The sequence below is a fragment of the Micromys minutus genome (genome assembly GCF_963924665.1).
Source record: "Micromys minutus genome assembly, chromosome: 9".
NCBI lineage: Eukaryota > Metazoa > Chordata > Mammalia > Rodentia > Muridae > Micromys > Micromys minutus.
In genome coordinates, this window is record NC_137978.1 from 28,041,713 (window position 1) to 28,067,162 (window position 25,450).

The following is a 25,450-nucleotide window of genomic DNA, read 5'->3' on the forward strand; positions in this document are numbered from 1 at the left end:
GGTTAGGCAAGGTGTTTAACTTCAGTGTCATCTGTACAAGCCGTGGAAAAGGAACCTCTCCAGGAAGTTACAGGAATGAGTATGTGCCTGCCCCACCTTAGTAACTAGCTGCACTCAGCCATTACTTCTGCCTGTGGGTACTGGGGAGAAATGGAATCCTAGAGGAGGAAGTGGGTAAGCTGAATTCTGAATGGCAAGCAGGAGTTGGTTTCGAATGGCTGGGACTACAGCTGCTCCAGGCAAAGGAAACAAACTTTTCAGAAGAGGCTGCTGAGGCTGGGCACAGTTGCCCCACACCTTTAATGCCAGTACTCAAAAGACAGAGGCAGGCGGATCTTGTGAGTTCGAGGACAGCCTGGTCTACAGAGTGAGTTCCAGTTCAGCTAGGGCTACACAGAGAAACTGTCTCAAAAAAAAAAAAAAAAAAAAAAAACCAAAACAGCAACAGTAACTTAGGATGGCAAAAAACTAGAAAGAAGAAATTGGAGAGGGGTCCCATGATCCTTGGGCCCTGAAGTTAGAAAGCTGGGCATAAGTTAAGTGGCTTAAGATACGGGAAGGTAGTGTAACACAGGTCAAACCCTGAATCCTGGCATTTATCAACTAGGAACATTGGCAAGTACTCTTGAATTCCTCCTCCCCCACACTCTTTTGTTTTTAAACTGCTCAACTCTTTGTGAGGATGGTTACAGCAATAATGCCTGCAAATTAACTGTCATAGTCCCCGACAGGATGGACTCAATCCATGTTGGCGATTGATTATTATTTGATTGTAATAATTACTATGTATACATTATAATAGCATGTAATTCCTCGGCGCCAGAAGCAGCTCTAACATTTACCATTCAGTCTAATATCCCTATTTTAAAGATAGAGAATCCAAAGTCCAGGGAAGAGGGTGTTGATCTTAAATGCACCAAGCAGATGAACAATAGGGTTAAATCATACTCAGTCTCCTGGGTCCAGCCTGCACAGCAATTTCTAGCCCTTCTCAGGCTGTCTGACAGGTTGCTCCTGCCCTCTTTAGATGGCTGTCTCCCTTCCCCTGTAAATAAATTTCAAGGCTTTTGCTTCCTGGAGCTGGGTGTTGAGTCTATTTTTAGACTTTTCTGGCACCTGTATGCAAATGATCCTCAGGTGATTTGTCTACTATGGTGACTCTGGCCAACTCCCCAAAGAAAGCAGCAATGAGACCAGGGGGAAGGCACAGCTCAGAGCAGGCTAGAGATTTTGGACCCTTGATTTTTCTTTCTAGTTAAGTTCCAAAGGTCCTGGGAAGCTCATTTGAGTCTCTCATCTGCTGTGTATACGTAACCCCTTGTATCCCCATCTGGAAATGAGTTCTGTAGGGTTCCTGGGCCAGACCTTAAGCTGTAGGGTTGGTTTGGGACTATCATAGCAGAGGGTGTCAGTCATGGCACTGGCTTAGGTTCCAGGGAGCAGGGAGTGGGGGTGGTCATTGCTTTCAGGAAGGTGGGAGTAAGGTGATTTGAGGCAGAAGATGAAAAGTGATGGGGGAAGGGCTCAAATGCTTCCCCCACAAAACAGTGTCCCCTGGTCCTTGATCTCAGCATCAGCATTCCAGTTTAAACCTTATTAGCTAGCTCACAGTACCAGATGTCCTTCAGGTGACAGTCCGTATTGGGCATCACCCAACTCCTCTTGGGTCCTGATCTTTTCAGGACAATGTCCTAGTGCCTTGGCCTGGTGTTCAAGAGTTCGGAGCTCCAGTGTCAGCATCACGTGCCACCTCTTCCCCACCTTTAAGTCATATGCTTCAGAGAACGTAAGATGCTAGCAATTGTTCACAGTGCTTAAATATGGGAAAATGAGCATCTAAAACCCATGAAATTGTGTTCTCTAACCCATAAACTCCCACATGTGTTGTTGTGTGTCTTTTTTTTTTTTTTTAGCTGTGTATTGTGGAAAAATTCGAACACATACTCAGGTAAAGAGAATAAATAGCACATGACCATAATAGTAAGAATTTAGTGTGTACCCACCACGCAGCCCTAACAATTAGTGTGGCTCATGGCTGTCTCTCCATGGTTTTTTCCAGGTTCTTTCTGTCTGGATGCCAGCTAATAACAGTAGCAGCTCCCAGAACTTGCTAGGGATTTTTTTTTTCTTACTTGTGAAAAGTAATATATGCTCATTAAAAACATTTTGAGGGCTAGAGAGAGGGGTCTCATGCACTTGTCATGCAAATGTGAAGACCCAGGTTCAAATCCTCAGAACTCATGTGAAAACCAGACATGTAGTATGACTGTAACTCCTATGTTCTTACTGGAAGATGAGAGCTAGGGATAGGAGGATCCCTGGCAACTCGTGGGCCAGCTGGCTTAGGGTCTAACTATGGCAAAACACAAAGGGGCCCTTTGCCGAACAAGGTGGAAGCTAAGGACTGGCATCCAAGATTGTCTCCTGACTACCACGAACATGCTGTGGCATGCCTATGCCCACGGTTACACGTAGATGTGCACACACATGCATGCATGCATGTACACATTACATACATACAAAATACTTTAATTAACAAAATTAAAGTTATTGATACTGTATTGCTTTATTTACTTTATGAGGAGGAGACACATGCCATGGCGCACACCTGTGGAGGCAAGAAGACAACCTGCAGACATTGGTTCTCTCTCTCTCTCTCTCTCTCTCTCTCTCTCCCATGTGGGTCCCTGGGATTGAAATCAGGTTGTTAGACTTGGTGGCAAGCTCCCTTTTCTGCTAAGCAATCTCACTGGCCTATTATTAGTATTTTGATTGACTTCCGTGTCCTTCCTGTGAATTTTTAACAACGTTGAGGTCATATGTATATTCAATTTCATACCCTGCCTTTTCTTTGATTTGGTATAACATAAGCATAGCTGATATTAATAGGAAGTCTTAATGGATGTTCATTTAATAATTTCCTTATGTTTTATGGGAAGGATGGACCATAATCACTCATTAACTCTTTACTCAACACTGTGTTCTTCCTCCATGCCCAACTTCTGAACAAGTCAAGAACTGGAGCTCTCTGGCCCTGGAATCTTAGTGTTTGCTCATTTTTGACCATTTTAACTACTTTCCAACTAGGAGCTGTCGTGAATCCTGTTCCTTCCTGACCATGCATGTTGCAGGATCATCTTTGCATGCAAAACCTTTTCCACATTTACTTCTCCTGTCAGATTCTCAGTAAGGAAATTCCTATTTTACTTTACCTTTGTGGACCACTAATATTATCTTATTTTTAGTCTAGTGTATTTGATAGAATAAAACAACCAAGCATCCTCATTTCAAAGTGCACTTACCGGATGGCTTATTGAACACTTGCCATCTCTTGATTAACCATTTCCTTTCTATAATCCTCTGAGTGACGGGGATTGCTATTTTTATCACCTGTAATTTCTCAGCAGCAGACCTGACCTTCTTCATCTCCTTGTACTTACTGTGACCTCAAGAGATATTAAGTATAATCTTGTTCCAGGTTGAACTTTTTCCTCCTGGGCTCCCTTTTCTCCCTGTCTCTTCCTGTCTTGAAAGGGAGTTGGGTGAGTCATGTAGAGGACGCAGCAGGTGACAAATCAAGTGGATTCCTTAGAGAGACTTCTCAGAATGCTGTGAATGATGCTGGTGTCAATGTGGAGGCAAAGGAGTAGAGAGGAAATGCAGGTCTTGAAGCTAAATTTGCCCATGTGAAGCACTGGGAATCACATATGGGTGATGGTTTATTCAACACACATCTCTAGAATCTGTGCTTTGTGCCCAGATATATGTGAGTGCTCATCAGGACTTCTTTGATGAAGAAGCTACAAATGAAGCGGATGATTAGGACTAGCCAATTAACCACGTATCTGTCAGAAGGGTTCAGACTCAGTGGAGATACACATCTCACAGTTGGAAATTTCCATCAGTAACTGGAAATCGAGGAGCTGTGATAGGATAAGGGGCCAGAATAGAACACAGAGCCGGCACAGGGGAGATAAAAGGGAAGGACTATCATGGAAACAAAGCAGAGGGGGTTTGATAAAGGGTAGGGTTTTGGGATGCTACTCAGGGTAACTGAGGCATTGTACATCTTCCCTTCCCTCATTCATTCCTTTGTAGATTTATCTTAGGGTGCCAGGTGCCAAGCATTGTTCCTGACATTGGTGGTACAGAGATGCCAAGGCACAGGTCCGTTTCCAGGCCACCTGAGGTGTAGAGGTGGGGGTGGGGGCAAGTCCCTGACATAGGTATCCCGACTGGTTCATTCCACACGTATTTACCAAACGTCTCAGACGTACCAGACACCTTGATAAGTGAAAGGAAGCCTGAGGCAACTGGTTCAGTTCACCTGCTTCCGGTAAAATGTGGTGTCTATACATCTTCATGGAAATCAGCAATCACATCTGTCAGTGTTTTGAAGTTGTAAGGACTTTGTATCAGAGACCAAGGTGAAAATGAACACACTGAACTTTTGTTTTTGATCTAAAAATGATGGAGTTGGCCACATGTGTGCCTACCACAGGATTTCCATGTGCAGGGTGATTTCCCCTCTCTCCTGTGAGGGTTCTGCGAGTAGGGACACACAGGTTTTCTCCACTAGTGTGAACTCAGCAAATGTATGGGAAGTTGATGTTCTCACAGGGACCGTCTATCTCTGAAAGTCTGCCATGCTGTTGCTGTGAACAGTACATGACAAGAACTGACAGGAAGGGTCAGCGGGTAACGGTACTTTGCTGCCAAGACTGAAAACCAGATGTTTGCATCTTGGACCTTATGTGGAAGAAGGAAGAACCTATTTCTACAGATCGTTCTCTCTGACTTCCACTTAGACCAATGGACACACGCATGCACACACACACAACCACAAATGTAGATTAAAAAACTAGAATGTCTGAGGGAGTCACTATCCCTGACCTCAAGCTGTATTACAGAGCAATAGTCATAAAAACTGTATGGTATTGGTACCGAGACAGGAAGGTAGATGGAATAGAATTGAAGATCTAGAAATAAACCCACATACCTATGGTCACTTGATCTTTGATAAAGGAGCTAAAACCATCCAGTGGGAAAAAAGATAGCATTTTCAACAAATGGTGCTGGCCCAACTGGCAGTTAGCATGTAGAGGAATGCAAATCGATCCATACTTATTGCCCTGTACAAATCTCAAGTCCATATGGATCAAAGATCTCCACATAAAACCAGATACACTCAAACTAATAGAAGAGAAAGTGGGGAAGAGCCTCATCAAACACATGGGCACAGGGGAAATTTTCCTGAACAGAACACCAATGGTTTATGCTCTAAGATCAAGAATGGACAGATGGGACCTCATGAAATTTCAAAGTTTCTGTAGGTTAAGGACACTGTCATTAGGACAAAATGGCAACCAACAGATTGGGAAAAGATCTTTACCAATCCTACATTGATACAATAGAGGGCTAATATCCAATATATACAAAGAACTAAAGAAGTTAGACTCCAGAGAATCAAATAACTCTATTAAAAATGGGGTACAGAGCTAAGCAAAGAATTCTCAACTGAGGAATATCAAATGGCTGAGAAGCACTTAAAGAAATGCTCAACATCCTTAGTCATCAGGGAAATACAAATCAAAACAACCCTGAGATTCAACCTCACATCAGTCAGAATGGCTAAGATCAAAAACTCAGTGACAGCAGATGCTGGCGAAGATGTGGAGAAAGAGGAACACTCCTCCATCGTTGGTGGGATTGCAAGCTGGCACAACCACTATGGAAATCAGTCTGGTGGTTCCTTAGAAAATTGGACATAGTACTACCTGAGGACCCAGCTATACCACTCCTGGGCATATACTCAAAAGATGCTCCAAAATACAACAAAGACACATGCTCCACTGTGCTCATAGCCGTCTATTTATAACAGCCAGGAGCTGGAAAGAACCCAGATGTCCTTCAACAGAGGAATGGATACAGAAACTGGTACATTTATGAAGTATTACTCAGCTATTAGAAACAGTGATTTTATGAAATTCCCAGGCAAATGGATGGAACTAGAAACTATCATACTGAGTGAAGTTACCCAGTCACAAAATATACCCATGGTATGCACTCACTGAGAAGTGGATATTAGCCCAAAAGCTCAGAATACCCAAGATACAAATCACAGACCACATGAAGCTCAAGAAGAAGGAAGACAAAAGTGTGGATGCTTCAGTTCTTCTTAGAAGGGGGAACAAAAATATTCTCAGGAGGAAATATGGAGACAAAACTTAGAGCAGAAACTGAAGGAAAGGCATCCAGAGACTGTCCCACCTGGGGATCTAGCCCATCTTCAGCCACCAAACCCAAACAATATTGTTGATGCCAAGAAGAAGTACATGCTGACAAGAGCCTGATATAGCTGTCTCCTGAGAGGCTCTGCCAGAACATAACAAATACAGAGGCCGATGATCATAGCCAACCAAAGAACTGAGAGCAAGGTCCTTAATGGAGGAGTTAGAGGAAAAAAAATGGAAGGAGTTGAAGGGGTTTGCAACCCCATAAGAATCACAATACCAACCAACCAGAGCTCCCAGAGATTAAACCACTATCCAAGGAGTACACATGGATGGACCCATGGCTCCAGCTGCCCATGTAGCAGAGGATGGCCTTGTTGGGCATCAATGGTAGATACCCTTGGTCCTGCCAAGGCTTGGTGCTGCAGTGTAGGGGGATGTCAGGGTGGAGAGTTATGAGGGGGTAGGTGAGAAGGGATAGGAGCTATGGAGGGGAATCCGGGAAAGGGGATAAAAGTCTAAATGTAAATAACATATATCCAAAAAAAATTAGAAAAAATGCAAATCTTCTATAAGGCAAAGGACACTGTCAATAGGACAAAACACAACCAATAGACTGGGAAAAGATTTTTTCTAATCCTACATCTGATAGAGGGCTAGTATCCAATATATAAAATGAACTAAAGTATTCTCTTTTTTTCTTTTTAAAAAATTTATTTATTTATTTGTTATATATAAGTACACTGTAGCTGTCTTCAGACACACCATAAGAGGGCATTAGATCTCATTACAGATGGTTGTGAGCCACCATGTGGTTTTTGGGACTTGAACTCAGGACCTCTGGAAGAATGGTCACTGCTCTTAACCACTGAGCCATCTCTCTAGCCTCCAAGTAGTCTTAATAGCAAGCAGCATCTTCATTGTGCCTTTGTTCATTTGCATATAGTTTTTGGACTAAGGAGACTGATTCTGAGCAGGGTGTTCAGTGGAGTGACCTGATAGACTGAGGACTGAATCACTGTTCCATGCAAGCTGTTTTCCAGGTTACAGGCTGAGCCACTTATTTCAGATCAACATGAACGTGGTCAAATAATGTAGGTGATTCAGCTTCTCTCCCAGGAACAAAACATTGTTTGAAGTTGTCCCGAGTCAGTGTCTTCTAGCTCACTGTAGATAGTAGCAGATTAAAGAATTTTAAAAATTAAAAAAGCAAAACAAAAAACCCCAAAAAACAAAAACAACAACAAAAAACAAAACAAACAAAGAGACAAAAAACCCAAAAAAACAAAAAACCAAGAGTGAGAATGGATTTTGAAACTGGATCCTAAAGGGCTTCCCAGAACGGATAGATACCCTCTAACCTGAACTTCAAAGCCTAGATAGATCTTACCTGTTTAGAGAGACCAGGGAAGTGCTTTTTAATGCTCAGTACTGGATTCCAGTGGTCCTTTTTTCCCCTCTGTATAGATTGTCCTGAAGCTGTTTATATTTTAATGTTAATTCCACTTCCCCAAGAAGGGCTGCCTAGTCATATGACTCCAACTGAACCTTCCCATTTTAATTAGTAAAATAAAGGAAAGCTAGTGACTGGGTGGGGAGAGACAGGTAGAGAGGGCAGAAAGGTCTGAGGAGGTCAGAGGACGGAGGGGGAAGGTCATGGCAACAAGGAGCTTCCCAAGGACCAGCTAGACCCAGGTGATATTGATTGGTGTTAAAAAGCTATGAACATTAAGGATTTTACAGGTCTAACATCTCATATAGAAGGCTAGTTTGTATCTTTGTCTATTTGATGCAGTATTGTTGTGTAGAGGGTTTGTGGATTGAGAGTTGAATATATAAACCTGTATTACAAGCTATCTGGCTATAGAGTTGTGTTTGTGGAATTTTGGGGCACAGAAACACCCCGGGACAGAGAACAGGCAATAGTAAACTGCTAAGGGAAGGGAGTTGTGTGGACAAGTTGGGCCGTGGTGGCAGCTCAGACCAGGCACCTGAGGTGCACGAAACTCCACATCAGGGTCAGGCCTGAGGAGTGAGACCTCAGGGCAGGTAAAGAGATAAACCAAATTTAAAATTTTTAATATTTACTACAACTTCTCTGCCCTCAGAGAGATAACTATTACTATCTACATTTCCTTAGAATCCAACGTCCTTGCCTGTAATCAGTAGTGACAAGGGAATGTAGTGCTAGAAACAACACAGGCTATGAAGTCTATCTATTCTAGATTGCTGTAATCTACCACATGCAACGTGAGCAGAAAGGATTTATTTGTCTACAGGTTCAATCTATCACTGAGGGAAGCCAAGGCAGGAACTGAAGCAGGGCAGGAACCTGAAGGCAGGACCTGAAGCAGAGATCATGGAGGAATGTTGCTTGCTTGCTTGCTCCCCATGGCCTGCTTAGCTTGCTTTCTTATATAACCCAGAACCACCTGTCCTGGGGTGGAGCTGACCACAGTGGGCTGAGTGTTCAAACATCAATTATCAATTAAGAAAAGGCCCCCACAGGCTTGCCCACAAGCCAATCTGATGAAGGCAAAAAAAAAAAATCTTCAACTGTTCTTTCCTCTTCCGAGGTAAATCCAGTTTGTGTCAAGTTGACAAAAACCAACAAGCACAGGGTCAGAACATTTGAATATGCATACCAGCCAAATCAGAAAGGTCTTCTATGGGCTGAAGCACTGGGTAAATGATTAAGAGCACTGGCTGTTCTTCCAGAGGACCCAGGTTCAATACCTACCCACATGGTAGCTAACAACTACCTGTAACTTCAATCACAAGGAATCTAATGCCATCTTCTGCCTCGCAGGGCACAGAGGGCACATGGTACACAGACAGACATTCAGGCAGACACTCACTCATACACATAAAATAAAAATAAAATCTCAAAAAAATTTACTTAGTAGGTATGGGGTCCTGAGAAAGTTGCCAAATGTCTGGATCTCAGTTTATCTGTTTAATAAAGAGCCAGAGTGTGATTGTGATGGTTGGATAGGTGTGGCCCCCATAGCCTCACGTATGTGAGTGGGGAGTGGCACTGTTAGGAGGTGTGGCCTTGTTGGAGGAAGTGTGTCACTGTGGAGGTGGGTTCTGAGCTCAAGCTATGCCCAGTGTGGAAGATAGTTTCCTCCTGGCTGTCATCTGATCAAGATATAAAATTGAGAGAGAGAAGCAGAAGGAGGGAGGGAGGGAGAAAGGGAGGAAGGAAAGGGAGAGGGAAGCTTTTGGAAGGGGATGCAGGTATACAACAGGACAGGACCCAGGGGTGGGAGCCCCAGAGGTATGCTCTCACTAGCTCTGTAAGGACCCAGTTCATTCACTGCTTGGCCTGCCTCTTTCCTGCCTCTGTCAACAATACTAAAGAGACCAGAAGGAGGAGGTAGCATGTATGATGTCACACACTCTTTCAAATGAGTTCTAAATTAGGTTTCTTATTTCAGTACCTAGCCAGCCCCTGAAGTTCACTCACTAGCATTACAAATTAAATGCCAACTGTGTGCCACGTGCTATAGTTAAGGGCCTAAGGTTTAGCTATATTTGATTTGACATCAAGGTACTCATAGCCTGAAATGCAAGCCAGATGAGCAAACCAGCAACTCCAATAAATATAATGTATGCAACGATATGGTACCAAACTATAGGTGGGCAGGGAACAAAGTCTCTGTTTCTGTCCTTATGTCTCTCTGTCTCTGTCTGTCTCTCTCTCTGTCTCTGTCTGTCTGTCTGTCTGTCTGTTTCTCTCTCTCTCTCTCTCTCTCTCTCTCTCTCTCTCTGTGTGTGTGTGTGTGTGTGTGTGTGTGTAAAACTTAGTGAAAGATTCAGAGAAAACATTTTTTTTCCAAGACAGTGTTTCCCTATGTAGCACTGGCTGTCCCAAAACTTGATGTGTAAGCCAGGTTGGCCTCAAACTCACAGAGATCCACCTGCCTCTGCCTTCTGAGTGCTAGGGTTAAAGGTGTATGCCACTAGCTCCCGACATCAGAGAAAACTTTTGCAGAAGGTTGTATATAGAAGGGAAGAAGCTTGAAGCTGGGGATATAGTTCAGTAGAGAGCACTTGGCTAGTATACATGAGGCCCTGGGTTCAAACCCCAATATCCCATCACAAAAAAAGAAAAGAGAGGAAAGGAATGGGTTAAGCAAAGATCAGCAAAAGTCTAGGGGTACGAAGTGTACACGGTAATCATGCAAAACTGGAGCTCACTGTTCTGTCGAGGAAAGGGATGAGGAGAGGTAGAAATAGACTTAACTGGACTGTAAAGGTGGGCTTTACAGTGAGCTGTGGGCTTTCAGAATCCATGAAGGTCATAGACAGAGAAAGGTGAAAAGACTTGAATTTTGGAATCCCATCTGGCACTCATGAGTTCTAATAAGAATGTTGAGGGCATCTAATAAACCCCTCCTTTCAACAGCGTTTGTCAGAACACTCCAGCCTCATGTGCAGAGGCTGGGCCAGACACTGGAGATACAAGAGCAAAACCAGACATCCTGTTTCTATGGTGCTTGCGGCTTGGCAGGGAAGACAGACACTAATCACATAATTATACAAATAAATATGAAATTACAGCAGGGACGAGCGCTACAAATGACACGTGTGGTCCCCAGAAAGCATGTTTCTGGAGCATTTGATTGGCCAGGGTGGCCAGGAGAGCTCCTCTACTGAGCTGAGCAAGCGCTCCAGAAATGTGTGAACCTCTGTACTGGGAAGGCTCCAATTGCATGACCTTCCCTGGCCTCTCGCTTCAGAACCTAAACACAGGCTGATATTTTGTGGCAAAACAGTATTGATAGTAATAGAGTATTACCTGTTACCCTAGCTTAGCTTTCCAGCAAAGATCTGAATTTGAAAAGGAGAAAGTAAGCCTCTTTGACCAGTTAGATATTTGAAAATAGATGTACTATTCCCCTAGGGTAAAACTGCACATCTTTCTCAATGGGTTTCAAGTTCCCATCATGGTTCTGGTCACTCTTGCCACATCAAGATCCTACTTCAGGTAATTGGAAGGTCATTGATGCTGTCTTATTGTCTTAGAGACTCAAGACCTGGCTTTACTTAAATCCCTGTGATACTGTCAACTGTCAGCTGGACAGAATCTAAAAATTGCCTAGAGACAGACATCTGGTTGTGCCAGTAGGGGGTTATCTTGACTGTGTTAACTGAAATGGGGAGACCTACCCACTGTGGGTGGTCACTTTCCCAGGCTGTGATTCTGGACTGTATCAATGGAACTGAACAGAGAATGATGTGACCAGCTGCTTCAACCTCCTCCTGCCTTGACTACTCTGCCATGGTGGAGCTGTGATCTAGAATGGCAGCCTGGACCCCTGAGCTGTGATATAGAATAAACTCTTTCATAAAATCGCTTTTATCAGAGTGTTTTATAACAACAACAGGACAAATTACCTAAAGCAATGTTTTCATGATTGCCTGTCTTCTGCTGTTTAGGCTTCAGCTGTCCCCGTAGAGCAGTGATTCTCATCCTAAGAGTCGAACAAACCTTCCACAGAGATCACCCAAGACCATCAGAAAACACACATACTTACATTACAATCCATAACAGTAGCAAAATTACAGTTATGAAGTAGCAATGAAGATAACTTTACGACCGGGGTCACAAGATCATGAGGAACTGTATTACAGGGTCGCAGCATTAGAGAGGATGAAGATATTGATTGTTTTCTCACAGGGATTTAGCTGAGATCATAAAAGGAACATCCTATTAACTTGACGAGTTAAACATACACAAGGATCTACACACTTGGAGAAATGCCACATTAATATTTATTCAGTATCTCCGGAGAACAGTTACACACTCTGTTTCATTTCAGCACTGGAGGAGGTGATTTAAATGGTCAGAGATGTCCATCAGCAGAATGCCTGGAGAGGTGTAGTCAGTGTCAGTGTGTGAGTACAGTATTTTTGAGTGACAGTGTAGATTAAATAACTTTGAAGTTTCTTTTCAAACTTGAGAATCTAACATACGGAGCATTGTGCTGAGTGGAAATGCTGAGAGGACACATGTGGCCCAAGGAGGCGTGAACAGAAACGTGAGGGTGGCTTGTGATGGTGACGTAAGCAATCAGCAGGATATAAAGACCGTGTTGGAGTGAATATTAGTCGAGGGCCCAGGTGCTGCACACCTGATTTCACTTAAGCTTTGTACGTGGTTTCTAACCTTGAGCTCAGGAAGATAGATGTGTTGGCCACTGGAAAGCCTCAACACCCAGAATGGGCTTCTTGAAAGCACCTAACACACATAGGTGCTCCCTTGACATTGTCTGTGGGTCTGTCTTCCACACTGACAGGGGTGCCGGGGGCCAGAGCAGCAGCTTGCTCACTCTGGTGTCTGCTCTCAGGCACGAGGCTTTGCTCACAGGATGCTCTTTCACGGAAAGCTCACAGAATGTCCGATGCCTAAAAGTGGCTTGATTGTTCTTGATGTCACGGTCTCCTTCCTTGAGTAGCCGGTGAGTCATTCGTCTTTCTTTCTGCGCCTTCCTGTCTCATTTTTGGTTCTATTTCTGACTCTCATCACTGGAAATGAAATCAGTGTTTGTCAGTGTGATTTTTAAAAATAAAAGAGGGGGGAATTAAGAGTGTTTCTCTGGGCGACTTTCCAGTTAGTACGGGATGGTGAGAGCCGGCTGCAGGCTACTTGTTCCCAACCTGTGTCTTTACATGAAATCACAACAACACAACCAGTCTGAGTAGCAGTTGCCACGAGCTTTTCTGAGCACCCTCTGTGTGTTCCGTGCTCTACCAGGCTCTGTCTACATAGTCTCTAATCCCCCGACAGTCACCTTATGTTTGTCCCATTACCATCAATTTCCAGATGAGGAAACTGACTCTTAGATTTATTCATTATTTATTATTTTATTTTGTATGTATGAATGTACAAAATACGCATGCATTTAAATGCATCATGTGTGTGTCTGGTGCCTGAGGAGATCAGAGGAAAGAATTGAGTTATAGAGATGGCTGTGAGCCACCCTGTGGGTGCTGGGAACCTGGGTCCTCTGGAAGAGAAACAAGTGCTTTTAAACAGCTCCATTTTTCTCTCCAGCTTACACAGATGAAGAAATTAAAGGCTAGTTATTTGTAGAAATGATTTAAAAGTTAGGTAATAATGACAAATACTCATCTACTCAGTTGCCTATAATGGGCCAGATATTAATTACCAAAGCCCTATTCCATATTTGAGGAACTAAGTCTCCAAGAAATGAAATAATCAATCTGTCCCCAACCACACGGCTGATGACTGGCAGAGCTGGGAGTCAGACCAAGGTCTGTCATCCAGTCTTTCACACTGAGACTCTGGCTGGAGTCAGCCATGATGATGTGGACTAGAGAGGGAAGTGCCATAGGCCATGAGCCATGTCACTGAGGATGGACAGATCTGGGGAACATGGGTTAGGGAAGCACTGAATGAATGGATAGATGGATGAATGGATGGATGGATGGATGGATGGATGGATGGATGGATGGATGGATGGATGGATGGGTAAATGGATGGATGGATGGATGGATGGATGGATGGATGGATGGATGAATAAATGGATGGATGGATGGATAAATAGATGGATGGATGAATAGATGGATGGATGGATGGATGGATGCATAAACAAACAAACAATACTTAGTATGTACCAGGAACTGTACCTAGAGCTTTTTTTTTTTTTTTTTTTGAAAAAAGATCTTGTGTAACCCAGGCTTGCCTTGGACTCATTCTGTAGCTGAGGATGACCTTGAACTTCTGATCCTCCTGCCTCTACTTCTCAAGTTCTGGTATTACAAGTGTCACCTCCATGCTGGTTGTGCAGTACTGAAGAGTAAACCCAGGGCTTCAGACATTCTGGGCAAGCATTCTAGCCACTAAGTGACATCTATGGCCCTTTTGTGTGTAGCTTTCCTAATCTTCATTTAAGAAAAATCCTGTGAATTGGGTGTTATTATTCCTTTTTACAGAGGAAGTAGCTAAGACCATGTTTGTCCCAGAAGAGGACTACAAAAGAACATGGAGCTAGGAGACAGCAACCACTGGAAAACATCTCAGGGACTCTCTCTCATGGTCACATACTAAACTGGAGAGCAGATCTCGATTTCCAAACTCTTAGTGCTCAGGGATAATCACTCAGTTGACAGTGTTTGCCTGGCATGCAGAAAGGCCTGGGTTATACCAGGAACAGCATAAAACTGAGCACAGTGGCTCGTGCCTGAACTCAGAAAGTAGAGGCAGGAGGATCAAAAGTTCAAAGTCACCTTCAGGTACACTGAAAATTTGAAGTCGTTTTGGGCTGCCCGAGACGCCACTGTCCCAAAAGAAATAAACATCAAAACACCACATTTTTACAAAAGAATTATTTATTTCTATTTTATGTACATAAGTGTTTTGCATGTATGTTTGTGTACCACATGTGTGCCTCAGAGGCCAGAGGTGGAGGTGGGGGGTAGGACTAGAGTTGTGGACAATCTTAAACTGGGAGCTGAACCAGGGTCCTCTGCACTGCTGAGCCACGTCTCCAGCCCCGCCCCTGTGCTTTTTGTTTAAAGAGCAGAAGTTGGGAATTCTGCTGTCTGTAGTACCAAGTTAGGCACCGGGAATACAGAGATGGCGCTGACTTCATGTGCAAACTCATCTATGACTGCATAATAGGATTTCCAATTAGTTGGACATCAACTGGATCATAAGAGTTAGGGCATAGGATTGGGCAGAGACGTGAAACTAAACACTTTTACAGATATAATTTAGGGGGAGTGCAGGAGCGCAGAGCCTGTTGGATCCCTGGATCAGGAAGAATGGTTTTATTCTAATCCTATAAGACTGAACTCAGGGACTAAGCCTGAGACCACTGGAGCCTGTAGCACTGACTCGAAACAGGAAGCAGAGGCAAAAGCATAGGAGAAGCTGATCAAATATTGAAACGGTGTTTATTAGGTATGCATACACAGAGGTGGGTAGGGAGGAAGGTGCATACACAGAGGTAGGTAGGGAGGAAGGGAGGGGAGGAAGGAAAAGGGGAAGGAGAGGGAGGGAGGGAGACAGACAGAGACCCACAGAGAGAAACAGGCTTTATGTAGAGATGGCACATAGCAATTTTTCCCTCACTAGTACCTAGGTTTCCAGGGTTAGGTGTATACACACTCTTTGATTGTCTAGTCTGCCACTTAGCATTCATGAGCATGAGGAATGTGTGACTGCCAGACTGGGATGAGAAGGAAGATGCTCAAAGACTGCCCAATGAATAGGAGAGTGACTCGTTGATTAAGAAGACGCACATGCTAACTTCAGGCTTTGTTTTATTAACCCAGGCTGTACAGATCTGGGCCAGAGTTGAGGGGCTAAGAACATGGAGAAACTGAGTCTTGGTGGAAGAGCAACCACATGGTGGCTCACAACCATCTGTAATGGGATCTCATGCCCTCTTCTGGTGTGCCTGAAGACAGGGACAGTATACTCATATACATTAAAAAAAAAAAAAAAAAAAACCCGAAAACCCTCTTTCTACTGCTCACAATTCATTTGCTTCTCACCTGAGGAAACATCCTTAGAAAAGGCCCCAGTGCCCTTCCCACACACATCTTTAGGTATGGCTCCTGGGCTTGCTGCAGACTCCCCGTGTGGGAATTCATGCTGTTTACTATACACTTTGCTTGTCTCCTGAGTATCTGATAGGATTCTTTCTTTCCCCTTTGAAAGTTGTATCTGGATAGATAATATGCTTCACCTAGTAAAACAGGGAAAATAGAAGCTCAAAGAACCATGGGCTATGTTTCTGCGCTATCTTCCTGTCTGCTCTGGAAGACACAAAGCACCAGCCACGGCGGTACATGCTGATGGTGGGAAAAACCAACGGCACTGTTCAAGCTGCTGAGATTTAGGGATCCCTTGTTACTGAAGAGTCCAGCCTACCCAGATAAAACCACCTCTGCTTTCTGACAGGTGCTGTAACTTCCACAACACTGTTTCTTCCTCAGCTAAACTCAAGTCATCTTTTCTCTTTGTCACTTCTATAGATAGGGTGACATCTTGTCTCTATTTCTGATTACTAGTTCAGGGATGAGCCTTAACCTCTAGGAAGCTCTACTGAGGGATCCTGGGAGCAGGGATGGTGTTTACTCCATTTTTTTTTTTAACATCACACAAAGTACGGTTCGTGGCTATGGGAATATATTATGTAGGTGTAAAGTCACATAGACTTGACTTGGTCCCAGTTCTAACCCTTCTTAGACAGTCTCTCCAAACCATGGTTTTCTCATCTGTCAAACTAGAGTACCCACACATATTCCGCAAGGCCTAGTTCCTTGGTGCTGCAGCTATACTTTAGAACTCATACAGCCCTTATTGTCCATACCCCTCTCTGTCATAGGTGGCACTCAGTAAATGCCTGTAGATAAGTCAGTCTTTCATTGATGGTGGTGTAGTGACATGTGCCCTGGACTTAGAAGTCTGGGACTCAAGGCTATTCGTTGTCACTACTGTTATGACTTTGGGGGAGTCACTTACCCTCACTGCATTTGTCTTTGAAGTTTACAGGCTTTTCCTTCTGACCACGTTGTTCTCAGAAATAATGACTCTGAGACTGCCTTAATATATATATATATATATATATATATATATATATATATATACATACATACATACATACATACATACATACATACATACATGCTCTGTCTTCTCTGTCTTTACACACACCAGAAGAGGGAACATATCCCATTACAGATGATTGTGAGAACATATCCCATGTTCTTGCTGGGACTTGAACTCAGGGCCTCTGGAGGAACAGTCAGTGCTGATAACCACTGAACCATCCTCCATCCTCTCTGAGACTTCTCATATATGAATAAATGCCCAGGCTAAAAGCTAGGGCTCTTTTCCCCAAATAGCTTGTATCTCAATAATCCCATTACTCTATCCTAAGTTCTGCCCTGTGGCTGGTTACCTGGTTTTCGGTTTCATTTGAAAACAAGAAGAAAGAAAATTTGCTCGGTTATAGAGAAAAGTGAAACTATGAGATTTGTAGTAAGTGAGTAAAACTGGAAAATATTAGATTAAGAGAGGTGACTCACGGCCTGAAAGAAATATAATGCGTGTATTCTCTTATATACAGATCTTTCCTGTTAATTGTTGTGTGTGTGGATTTAAATGGGGATGCTACACAGAGGTTCCTGGGGTGAGGGTAGAAGTGGGAAACTCCGGGCAGAGCACCACGTTATGTGCTGGGGGTGGGGAGGGCAGAGAGATGAGGAAGAGGAGAGGCTCAACCTGAACTAAGGATGGGTGAGAATACAGAAGGAAAACTGATAATGGATAAGCTAGTGAATAATTAAATCAAGGCCCTGGTGAGATGGCTCAGTGGTTAAGGGCACTGGATGCTCTTCCAGAGGTCCTGCGTCTGATTCTCAGCAACCACATGGCAGCTCACAACTGTCTGTAACTCCCGTCTCAGAGGATCCAGCACTTTCTTCTGGCCTCAGGCACCCTTTGCTGGCCCCCCCAGGCACCGGGCATACACAAGGTACACAGATACCCATACAGGCAAAACACCCACACACATAAAATTAAACAAAAATTTAAATAAACAAACCTATAAAATAAAATTTAAAAATTTTTAAGGAGCTAAATTTTTAAAGAGTTTAAATGTAAGTGTGCTACATAATGAATAAAGCCATTTCCACAAACTACAAGTTTATTCAATGAAAATCCTGTAGCAGGGCCACATGGGATCCCTTCCCTGTGAGTGGTTGGTCAGGAAGACCTTGAAGTTCCCCCAAAACAATCCAGGCATTTGCTACAGCCATTGGTCACTCATCAGAATTAGACCCTGTGCTCCCTTCATGCTTTGAAGACTCAAAAGTCTTAAAGGTCATGCTGGAACCAAGGGGGACATTTCTTTCCTGACAACTAGCTCTCATGTCTTAGTGCCAGGCTTCTGGGGGACAATTGCCATCAAGTGTGGAGCTGTGCACTGCCCTACCCAGCTAGGAAAGAAGTTTTCCCTGGTGCAATCGTGGCAAGTCAGTCACAGGGGTAACCTCTCTGGTCAGATTTGAATCTCGCTTCACAGGAGGGAATCCGTATTTGGTACAGGAAGCCTAGGTAAAAGCTTGTAGCCAGGGATGTCCGAGGCTGTTTTGCCCTGGGTTATTTTGCTGGATGGACAAGATGTCTCTACCATATTGCTGCCCAGGTGTTAATGTCCAAACCCATAGACTAGTGCTGCCATCAGCATTGGTCAGAGAAGCTTCTTTTTGCAACCAGTAGTGGTGACTGCAGAGACTCGTGGCCGGCAAACGTGCTGAGACTAAGGAACTGTTGAGCGGGACCTCTGTATCCGGGAAGCAACAGACTCAGGCAGAGTGCTGTCTTTAGTAACTAATTAATACGTGAGCACAGGTATGCTCTCTTCTCTCTCACTAATGCATGGCGCGTGTGTGGAGGTCAGGCATCAACTTGTATGCATCAATTCTTTCTAGCATGTGGGTCCAGATAACAGAGCTCAGGTCATCAGCCCTGTGGCTGTGCTTCTGATCTCACAGGAGGTGGGTTTGGCTGTGGAGGACTTCTGAAAGAGTGGGTCTGTCAGCATCGTCTCAAAAGAGGAAGAAGAGCCCTTTCTCTGACCAGGGCCTATGGATGGATAATGCTCTGTCCCCCCAACCCCTGTGTGTGTGTGTGATGGGTCCTGAGGATGGGAGAGACATTTGATTTACTGGTATAAGGAGCCCACACTCTGTAAACAATTACTCTTCCAGGATTCTATGAGCAACCCTGATGTAACTCATTGTTCACTATAAACAAACAAACAAACAAAACAAAACAAATAAATGTGGAAGAGGAACTAGGTGGGAGGAGAAACGAAAGCAGGAAGACCAGAAGACAGGAAAGGGTATTGGGGATGCATATAATAAAAATACATGTATCTATGAAAATGCCATGTGCAGTCACCAAATGTTATTTAAAGTGAGAATAGTTTTTCTTTATATAATAATTAGGCTGGAGAGATGGCTCAGCAGTTAAGAGCACACTGACTGCTCTTCCAGAGGACCCGAGTTCAATTCTCAGCAACCACACAGTGGCTCACAACCGTCTGTAATGAGTCACAGTGCCCTCTTCTGGTGTGTATGGAGGAAGCGACAGTGTGTACTCATAAACATTAAATAAATAAATCTTTTTTAAAAATTAAATTAAATATACTGATTACCCACTTACATTTCTTTGGTAAGTTATTCGTGCCTCTTGCCCATTTTTCCATTGGGATGATAATTATTTTCTTAGTAACTTCTGTGAGGTAATATCATGTTCTACTTAGACTCTACAATGCAATAAACATTACGAATGTTCCTTAAATATGCCTTGAATTGCCAGTTAATTGCCTCGGGGACTTTTGAGGACACCAACAGACTTCCTAGGAGTCTGATTCTTTCCTTTCCTCACTCAGGATACAGCTGGACAAGAGCGGTACCGGACCATCACCACAGCCTATTACCGTGGGGCCATGGGCTTCATCCTCATGTACGACATCACCAATGAAGAGTCCTTCAATGCTGTCCAGGACTGGTACATACCAATTCATTCCTTTGCCAAACTGTTCATGAAAACCTAGCATGTGCTAAGCCTGTGCTATGTGTTAAGGAAACCCAGATAAATCTGCCATGGCTCCTGATTTTAATATGTTCATGCGTGAGAGGAGAAATCAAACCAGGGGGCCCACCATGAAAATGCTAGGTGACGGGGGAAGGGGGGGATTGTCCTGCTTTCCTCTTTGTTGTTTCGATGAAACGCTGACCAGAACTCAGTGGGAAGGGGAGGGTTTATATTCTCTTACAACTCCCAGGTCTCAATATATCACCGAGGAAAGACAGGGCAGAAACCCGAGGCAGGCACCTGGAGTAGGAACTGACTTACAGAGGAACTCCGCTTCCAGGATTGTCCCCATGGGGCTGAGCAGGCAGCCTTCCTCATACAACCCAGGACCACCTGCCGGGGATGGCACCGCCCACAGTGGGTTGGGCCCTCCCACGTCAATCATTAATCAAGAAAACCTCCCCCACAGAATTGCTTACAAGCCAATCTGATGGAGGCAGTTCCTCTCTTGTGTTAGGTTGATGAGAATTAGCCAGCAGCAGTACCGTATTGATGAAGAGAGGGGAACAGAACGGGGCTCTCTTTTGGTCTAGCTGCTGGAGTCAGAGAAGGCATCTTGGTGTTGAGGACATAATTGGTTAAGTTCTGAGAAATAAACAGGAGTTAGCCTGAGGGGTAATGGATAAAAATTTACAGAAAAAAAAAAAAAAGACATGCAAAGGAGAGAAGGAAGTGAGAGAAGAGAATGTGGGTTATGGGAAGTTTTTGTGGGTTTGTGGGTAAAAAAAAAAAAGAAAAAAGAAAAAAAAAAACCCTAGAGCTTTACCCTGTAGGTGATGATATTTGAGTTGGAAATGAACTAGTTCCCAAGTTTGGTTTCAGGAGGTTCCTCTGGCTGCAGTGGAGAATGAGGTCTCTATCACTGACCTGGGCTTGGAGTATGTCCGTCCATGTTCAAAAAGGGTTCTGTTTGCAATAGAAATCATCTCAGCACTCCAGAGATACAGCCCACCGAGTCTTCCCTCTTGGGGTACCACGCAGAGGGAAAAGCAAGACCTATGAGAAGGACACACCAAAGCCCAGTGTCCCTAGTTCACAGAGAACAGAAGGTGGGGTATCTGTGCTATTATTGCACTTTGGCAACAGAGGAGCTGAGGGAGCCAGGTAGCCAGCAGCAGTGTTGACCAGCACCAACCCTGCCTTCTTTTTGCCACAACTACTCTATTAGTTAGTTTCCTGTTTCTATAACAAAATACTGGGGTGTGGAGAGGCTTTATGATGCAAAGACATTTGCTTAGCTCACAGTTTTGCAGTCGGAAAGTCTAAACAACACGGCGTGGGATCTGACAAGGGCCTCCTGGCTGTATCATTATCATGGTGGACGGCATCATCCTGAACGTACAAGCAAGAAGGAAGATCACAGGGGAATACAGGAAGCTATGTCAGGGGGCGGGGTGAGGGTCAGGGTCATTCTTTTACAATTCTCATAAGAACTAATTAGGGTTTGGGGGGTCAGGGTCATTCTTTTACATTTCTCATAAGAACTAATTAGGGTTTGGGTGGTCAGGGTCATTTTATAGTTCTCATAAGAACTAATTAGGGTTTGGGGGGTCAGGGTCATTCTATAGTTCTCATAAGAACTAATTAGGGTTTGGGGGAGTCAGGGTCATTCTTTTATAATTCTCTAAGAACAAATTAGGATTTCTCAAGAATTACACCCACTCCTTCACAAAGTGGCACCCTTCGGGACCTGATTACTCCCCACTGGGTCCTACCGGTTTTGAAACAGGCTGTCATTGTCCATGACAGCATTGACATCTTCCCTCTACGTCACTCCCTGTCCTTTCCTCCCACTGTTTCCTTTCTCTTGAGTCTTTCCGGTTATAATTTCCCTTCCGCCCGTCTTTGTCCACCTTCCGTGTGTCTCACCACACCTCCTGCGGACACCAGCTCTGCCACCTCATTGCTTCTTCCCTGTCGGCCATGAACCTTGTCCTTTCCACCATCCATCTCCGCTCATCCTGCCTTGGGAACACAGTGATTTTTAACACCTGGTGATGGGTTTCTAAGAATAACCCGAGCTCGTTGCTAATCTGGGAGGTGAGAGAGGCTGGGGTGAGAGGAATGGGGGAAGGAGAAGGGAGAAGCAAAAGGAGAAGCAAAAGAGCAGAGGCTGGCTTCAGGTACTGCCTCGAGTCTGAAGACTTAGTCCATCTCTCCCAGGTATCTTTGAGTTTGCCTTCCAAGCAACTTGGTCTCAGCCACCCAGGCCCAGTACCTAGAGTGGAGCCTGGCTCTTTGTGGGCCTGCAGCAATTGCTGGCTACGTGATTTGTCTCTTAAGGGAATGATGAACTTTTCAACCGATGAAGTCAGCGGTGGGGTTGGTTTGTGGAACAGAATCACAACTAGGTCCATGTTGATGTATCAATGCCAGGTTGGGCCAGAGTCAGTCTATGCTTCAAGGTTAGCCATTCACAGACCAGCCATTCACCTAATATTCACTGCCACCTTCTCTACTATATGTTCTCCACTGGAGGCTGGCATCCCAAAGGTGAAGAGGCCTGTCCCTGCCCCCGGAGAAAGAATAGCCCAGTAGAAGAGTTACCGTGGTGGAGGTGCAGGGGGATCGCCTTGCCAAATGGGACAGTTAGAGATTTAGGCCCATTCCCCACTCCCTTCCCCCCCCAAATGTCTTCCATGCAAGATTCTATATTATTCTTCTAAATATTTCCTAATTATAGAAGCTATGCCTGACCGCTTTAGAAAATGTAAAGGAAAATATTTAAATAGTATTTTTTTTATGGTCTCAGGATAGAGACAGACAGGGGTATCTCCACCTCAAATCCCAACATTTGAGAGATTAATGCAGCAGAATCTCCAAGAGTTGGGGGCCATCCTGGCCCACACAGTGAGGTCCTGTCTCAACCAACTGACATCACTGGGTGAAGAGCCCATGTCTGAAACCCTGGTGCTGGGAAAGTTGAGACAGGAAGATCACTGCAGTTGAGGCCATTGTGCTGCGCACTGAGCCTGGGTTACAGTGAGACTCTGTCTCAAGTCAAACAAACCGAGTCATAGCCATCCTCTACAAACAGAATTAGTTGGCACCTTGTAAAGACAGACAGAGATAGTGCGGAGGAGCAGGAGACAGGGAGTTGCTACAAAGTCAGGTTAGAGTCTGATGACCCTCTTTCCCCTTCTCCAAGGGCGAAGCTTCTTAAACACTGAGTTGCAATCCTATATAAGCTCACACAACTGAACACAGGGATCTTGAAAAAAAAAAAAAAAACCTGAAAATAGCAAAAGGCATCTGAACACACAACACCCAAAATTTAATTCAAACATAGCATGGATCCAAGATGTTTCTGACAGTGCATCGCACCGTTTCATTTAGTACTGCCTCGATCTGAACATATGGCACACATGCTGTGCTCTGGGCATGGGGAGGCAGCAAAATCCCTCGGTCCCAGCACTTGGAAGTCAGAGGCAGGGGGATCTCCACTAGTCTGAGGCTAGTCTGGTCTACATAGTGAAACACTACCATTGCTCTTTTTAAAAATTATGCATTTCTAAATGATATGTTGGAGTGTTTTAGCACTGCATGCAATGTCTGTGGAGGCCAGAAGAGGGTGTCAGATCCCTTGGAACAGGAGTTACAAACATTCTGAAGACCCTGAGAACCAAACCTGGGTCTTCTCTAAGAGCAATCTGTGCTTGTAACTGTTGAGTTATCTAGATCCTGCCTCAATTTTCTTTATTTTGTTTTTTTTTTTTTTGTTTGTTTGTTTGTTTTGAAACAAGGTCTCTCAATGTAACCCTGGTTGTTTTGGAACTCACTCTGTAGAGTAGCAGCCTGGACCCAAACTCAGAGATCTGCCTGCCTTTGCCTCCTTAGTGCTGGGAATAAAGTCATTAGCCACCACACATGGCTCAATTTTTTTTCAATGTTAAAAACACTGTCTTTTGGTATCAAATATTCAGCCAAGATTTAATTGTTGGTGTAAAAATATTTAAAAATCAAACAAATCTATCCCAATATGCAATTTACTATAGTCTTTAATAAATGGTAAAAATATACATCTATACACACCAAAGAACTGTTTCATAATAAATTTCCTTGTGATTCATTACCAGTAAATGTCTGATTTGTCTATTTTAAGTACCTATGCATCTGAGATCACTTAAAATTCTCTTGGGTGAGAGGAGCCATAAACAGATACATTTAAGTCCTGTACAAGGGAATGTTAACAGGTCCAGTCTTCTGTGAGTGATGTGTAGATAATCAGAGGGGCTCTGATTCCAGGATGGCTGTAGCCATGTCACGTCTGCTGGATATCATCCCAAAGGGAAGGCGGTGATCAATATATTTCCGTCTCTTCCTAGGGCTACCCAGATTAAGACCTACTCCTGGGACAATGCACAGGTCATTCTTGTGGGAAATAAGTGTGACATGGAAGAAGAGAGGGTGGTCCCAACTGAGAAGGGCCGGCTCCTGGCAGAGCAGCTTGGTATGTATATGACACATATGTATACATGCATGTGCATGGGTATGTGCTTGTGTTTATGTGTGTCCATGTCTGGGCATGTGTCTGTGCATGTATGTTTTGCATTCATGGAGTGGAATTAATAGGGAACAGGACTGGGCTTTTATTTGTGACATTAAGGTATGTCTTAGTCAGGGTTTCTATTCCTGCACAAACATCATGACCAAGAAGCAAGTTGGAGAGGAAAGGGTTTAGTCAGCTTACACTTCCATATTGCTGTTCATCACCAAAGGAAGTCAGAACTGGAACCCAAGCAGATCAGGAAGCAGGAGCTGATACAGAGGCCATGGAGGAATGTCACTTACTGGCTTGCTTCCCATGGCTTGCTCAGCCTGCTTTCTTATAGAAGCCAGGACCACCAGCCCAGGGATGGCACCACCCACAATGGACTGGGCCCTCCCCCCTTGATCACTAGTTGAGAAAATGCCTTACAGCTGGATTTCATGGAGGGATTTCCCCAACTGAGGCTCCTTTCTCTGTGTCAAGTTGATACAAAACCAGCCAGTTCAAGGTAGATGGTGATTATAAATAATGTTGCTGTGTGGCTATGTTTATTGATTTATATTTAAGTCATATGCATATAGACTTTATGTTCATGATTCTAGGGAATTCATTATTTATATTTTTTCTTATGGTGAATATATAACCAAAACTTAACTATGTGAATGCTGTTTTTAGACCAGATCTATCCACAAAGGAGTTGAAATGAAAGATAGCTTATTAAAAATAACCACAGTGTGGGAATAAAAAAAAAAAAACTAAATGAGAAAGTTTTAGAATGGGTAGGAGGACGATAAGAGAAAACCAGAGTCAGATAGATATGTATATCACAAAGATAGATATGTATATCACAGAGATAGATATGTATATCACAGAGATAGATATGTATATCACAAAGATAGATATGTATATCACAGAGATAGATATGTATATCACAGAGATAGATATGTATATCACAAAGATAGATATGTATATCACAGAGATAGATATGTATATCACAGAGATAGGTATGTATATCACAAAGATAGATATGTATATCACAGAGATAGATATGTATATCACAGAGATAGATATGTATATCAC

General features: G+C 43.7%; 1 protein-coding gene across 1 annotated transcript in view; it reads left to right on the forward strand.

The window, feature by feature from the left end:
• RAB3B (RAB3B, member RAS oncogene family) overlaps window positions 1–25,450 on the forward strand; it is a gene marked incomplete at both ends in the record, with an annotated part of 54,056 nt that overhangs the window by 18,528 nt on the left and 10,078 nt on the right. The window contains 2 exons of the mRNA XM_080921007.1: window positions 19,676–19,794; window positions 24,207–24,331. Coding sequence (XP_080777133.1) covers window positions 19,676–19,794; window positions 24,207–24,331 — 244 coding nt within the window. The remainder of the gene's footprint in view (window positions 1–19,675; window positions 19,795–24,206; window positions 24,332–25,450) is intronic.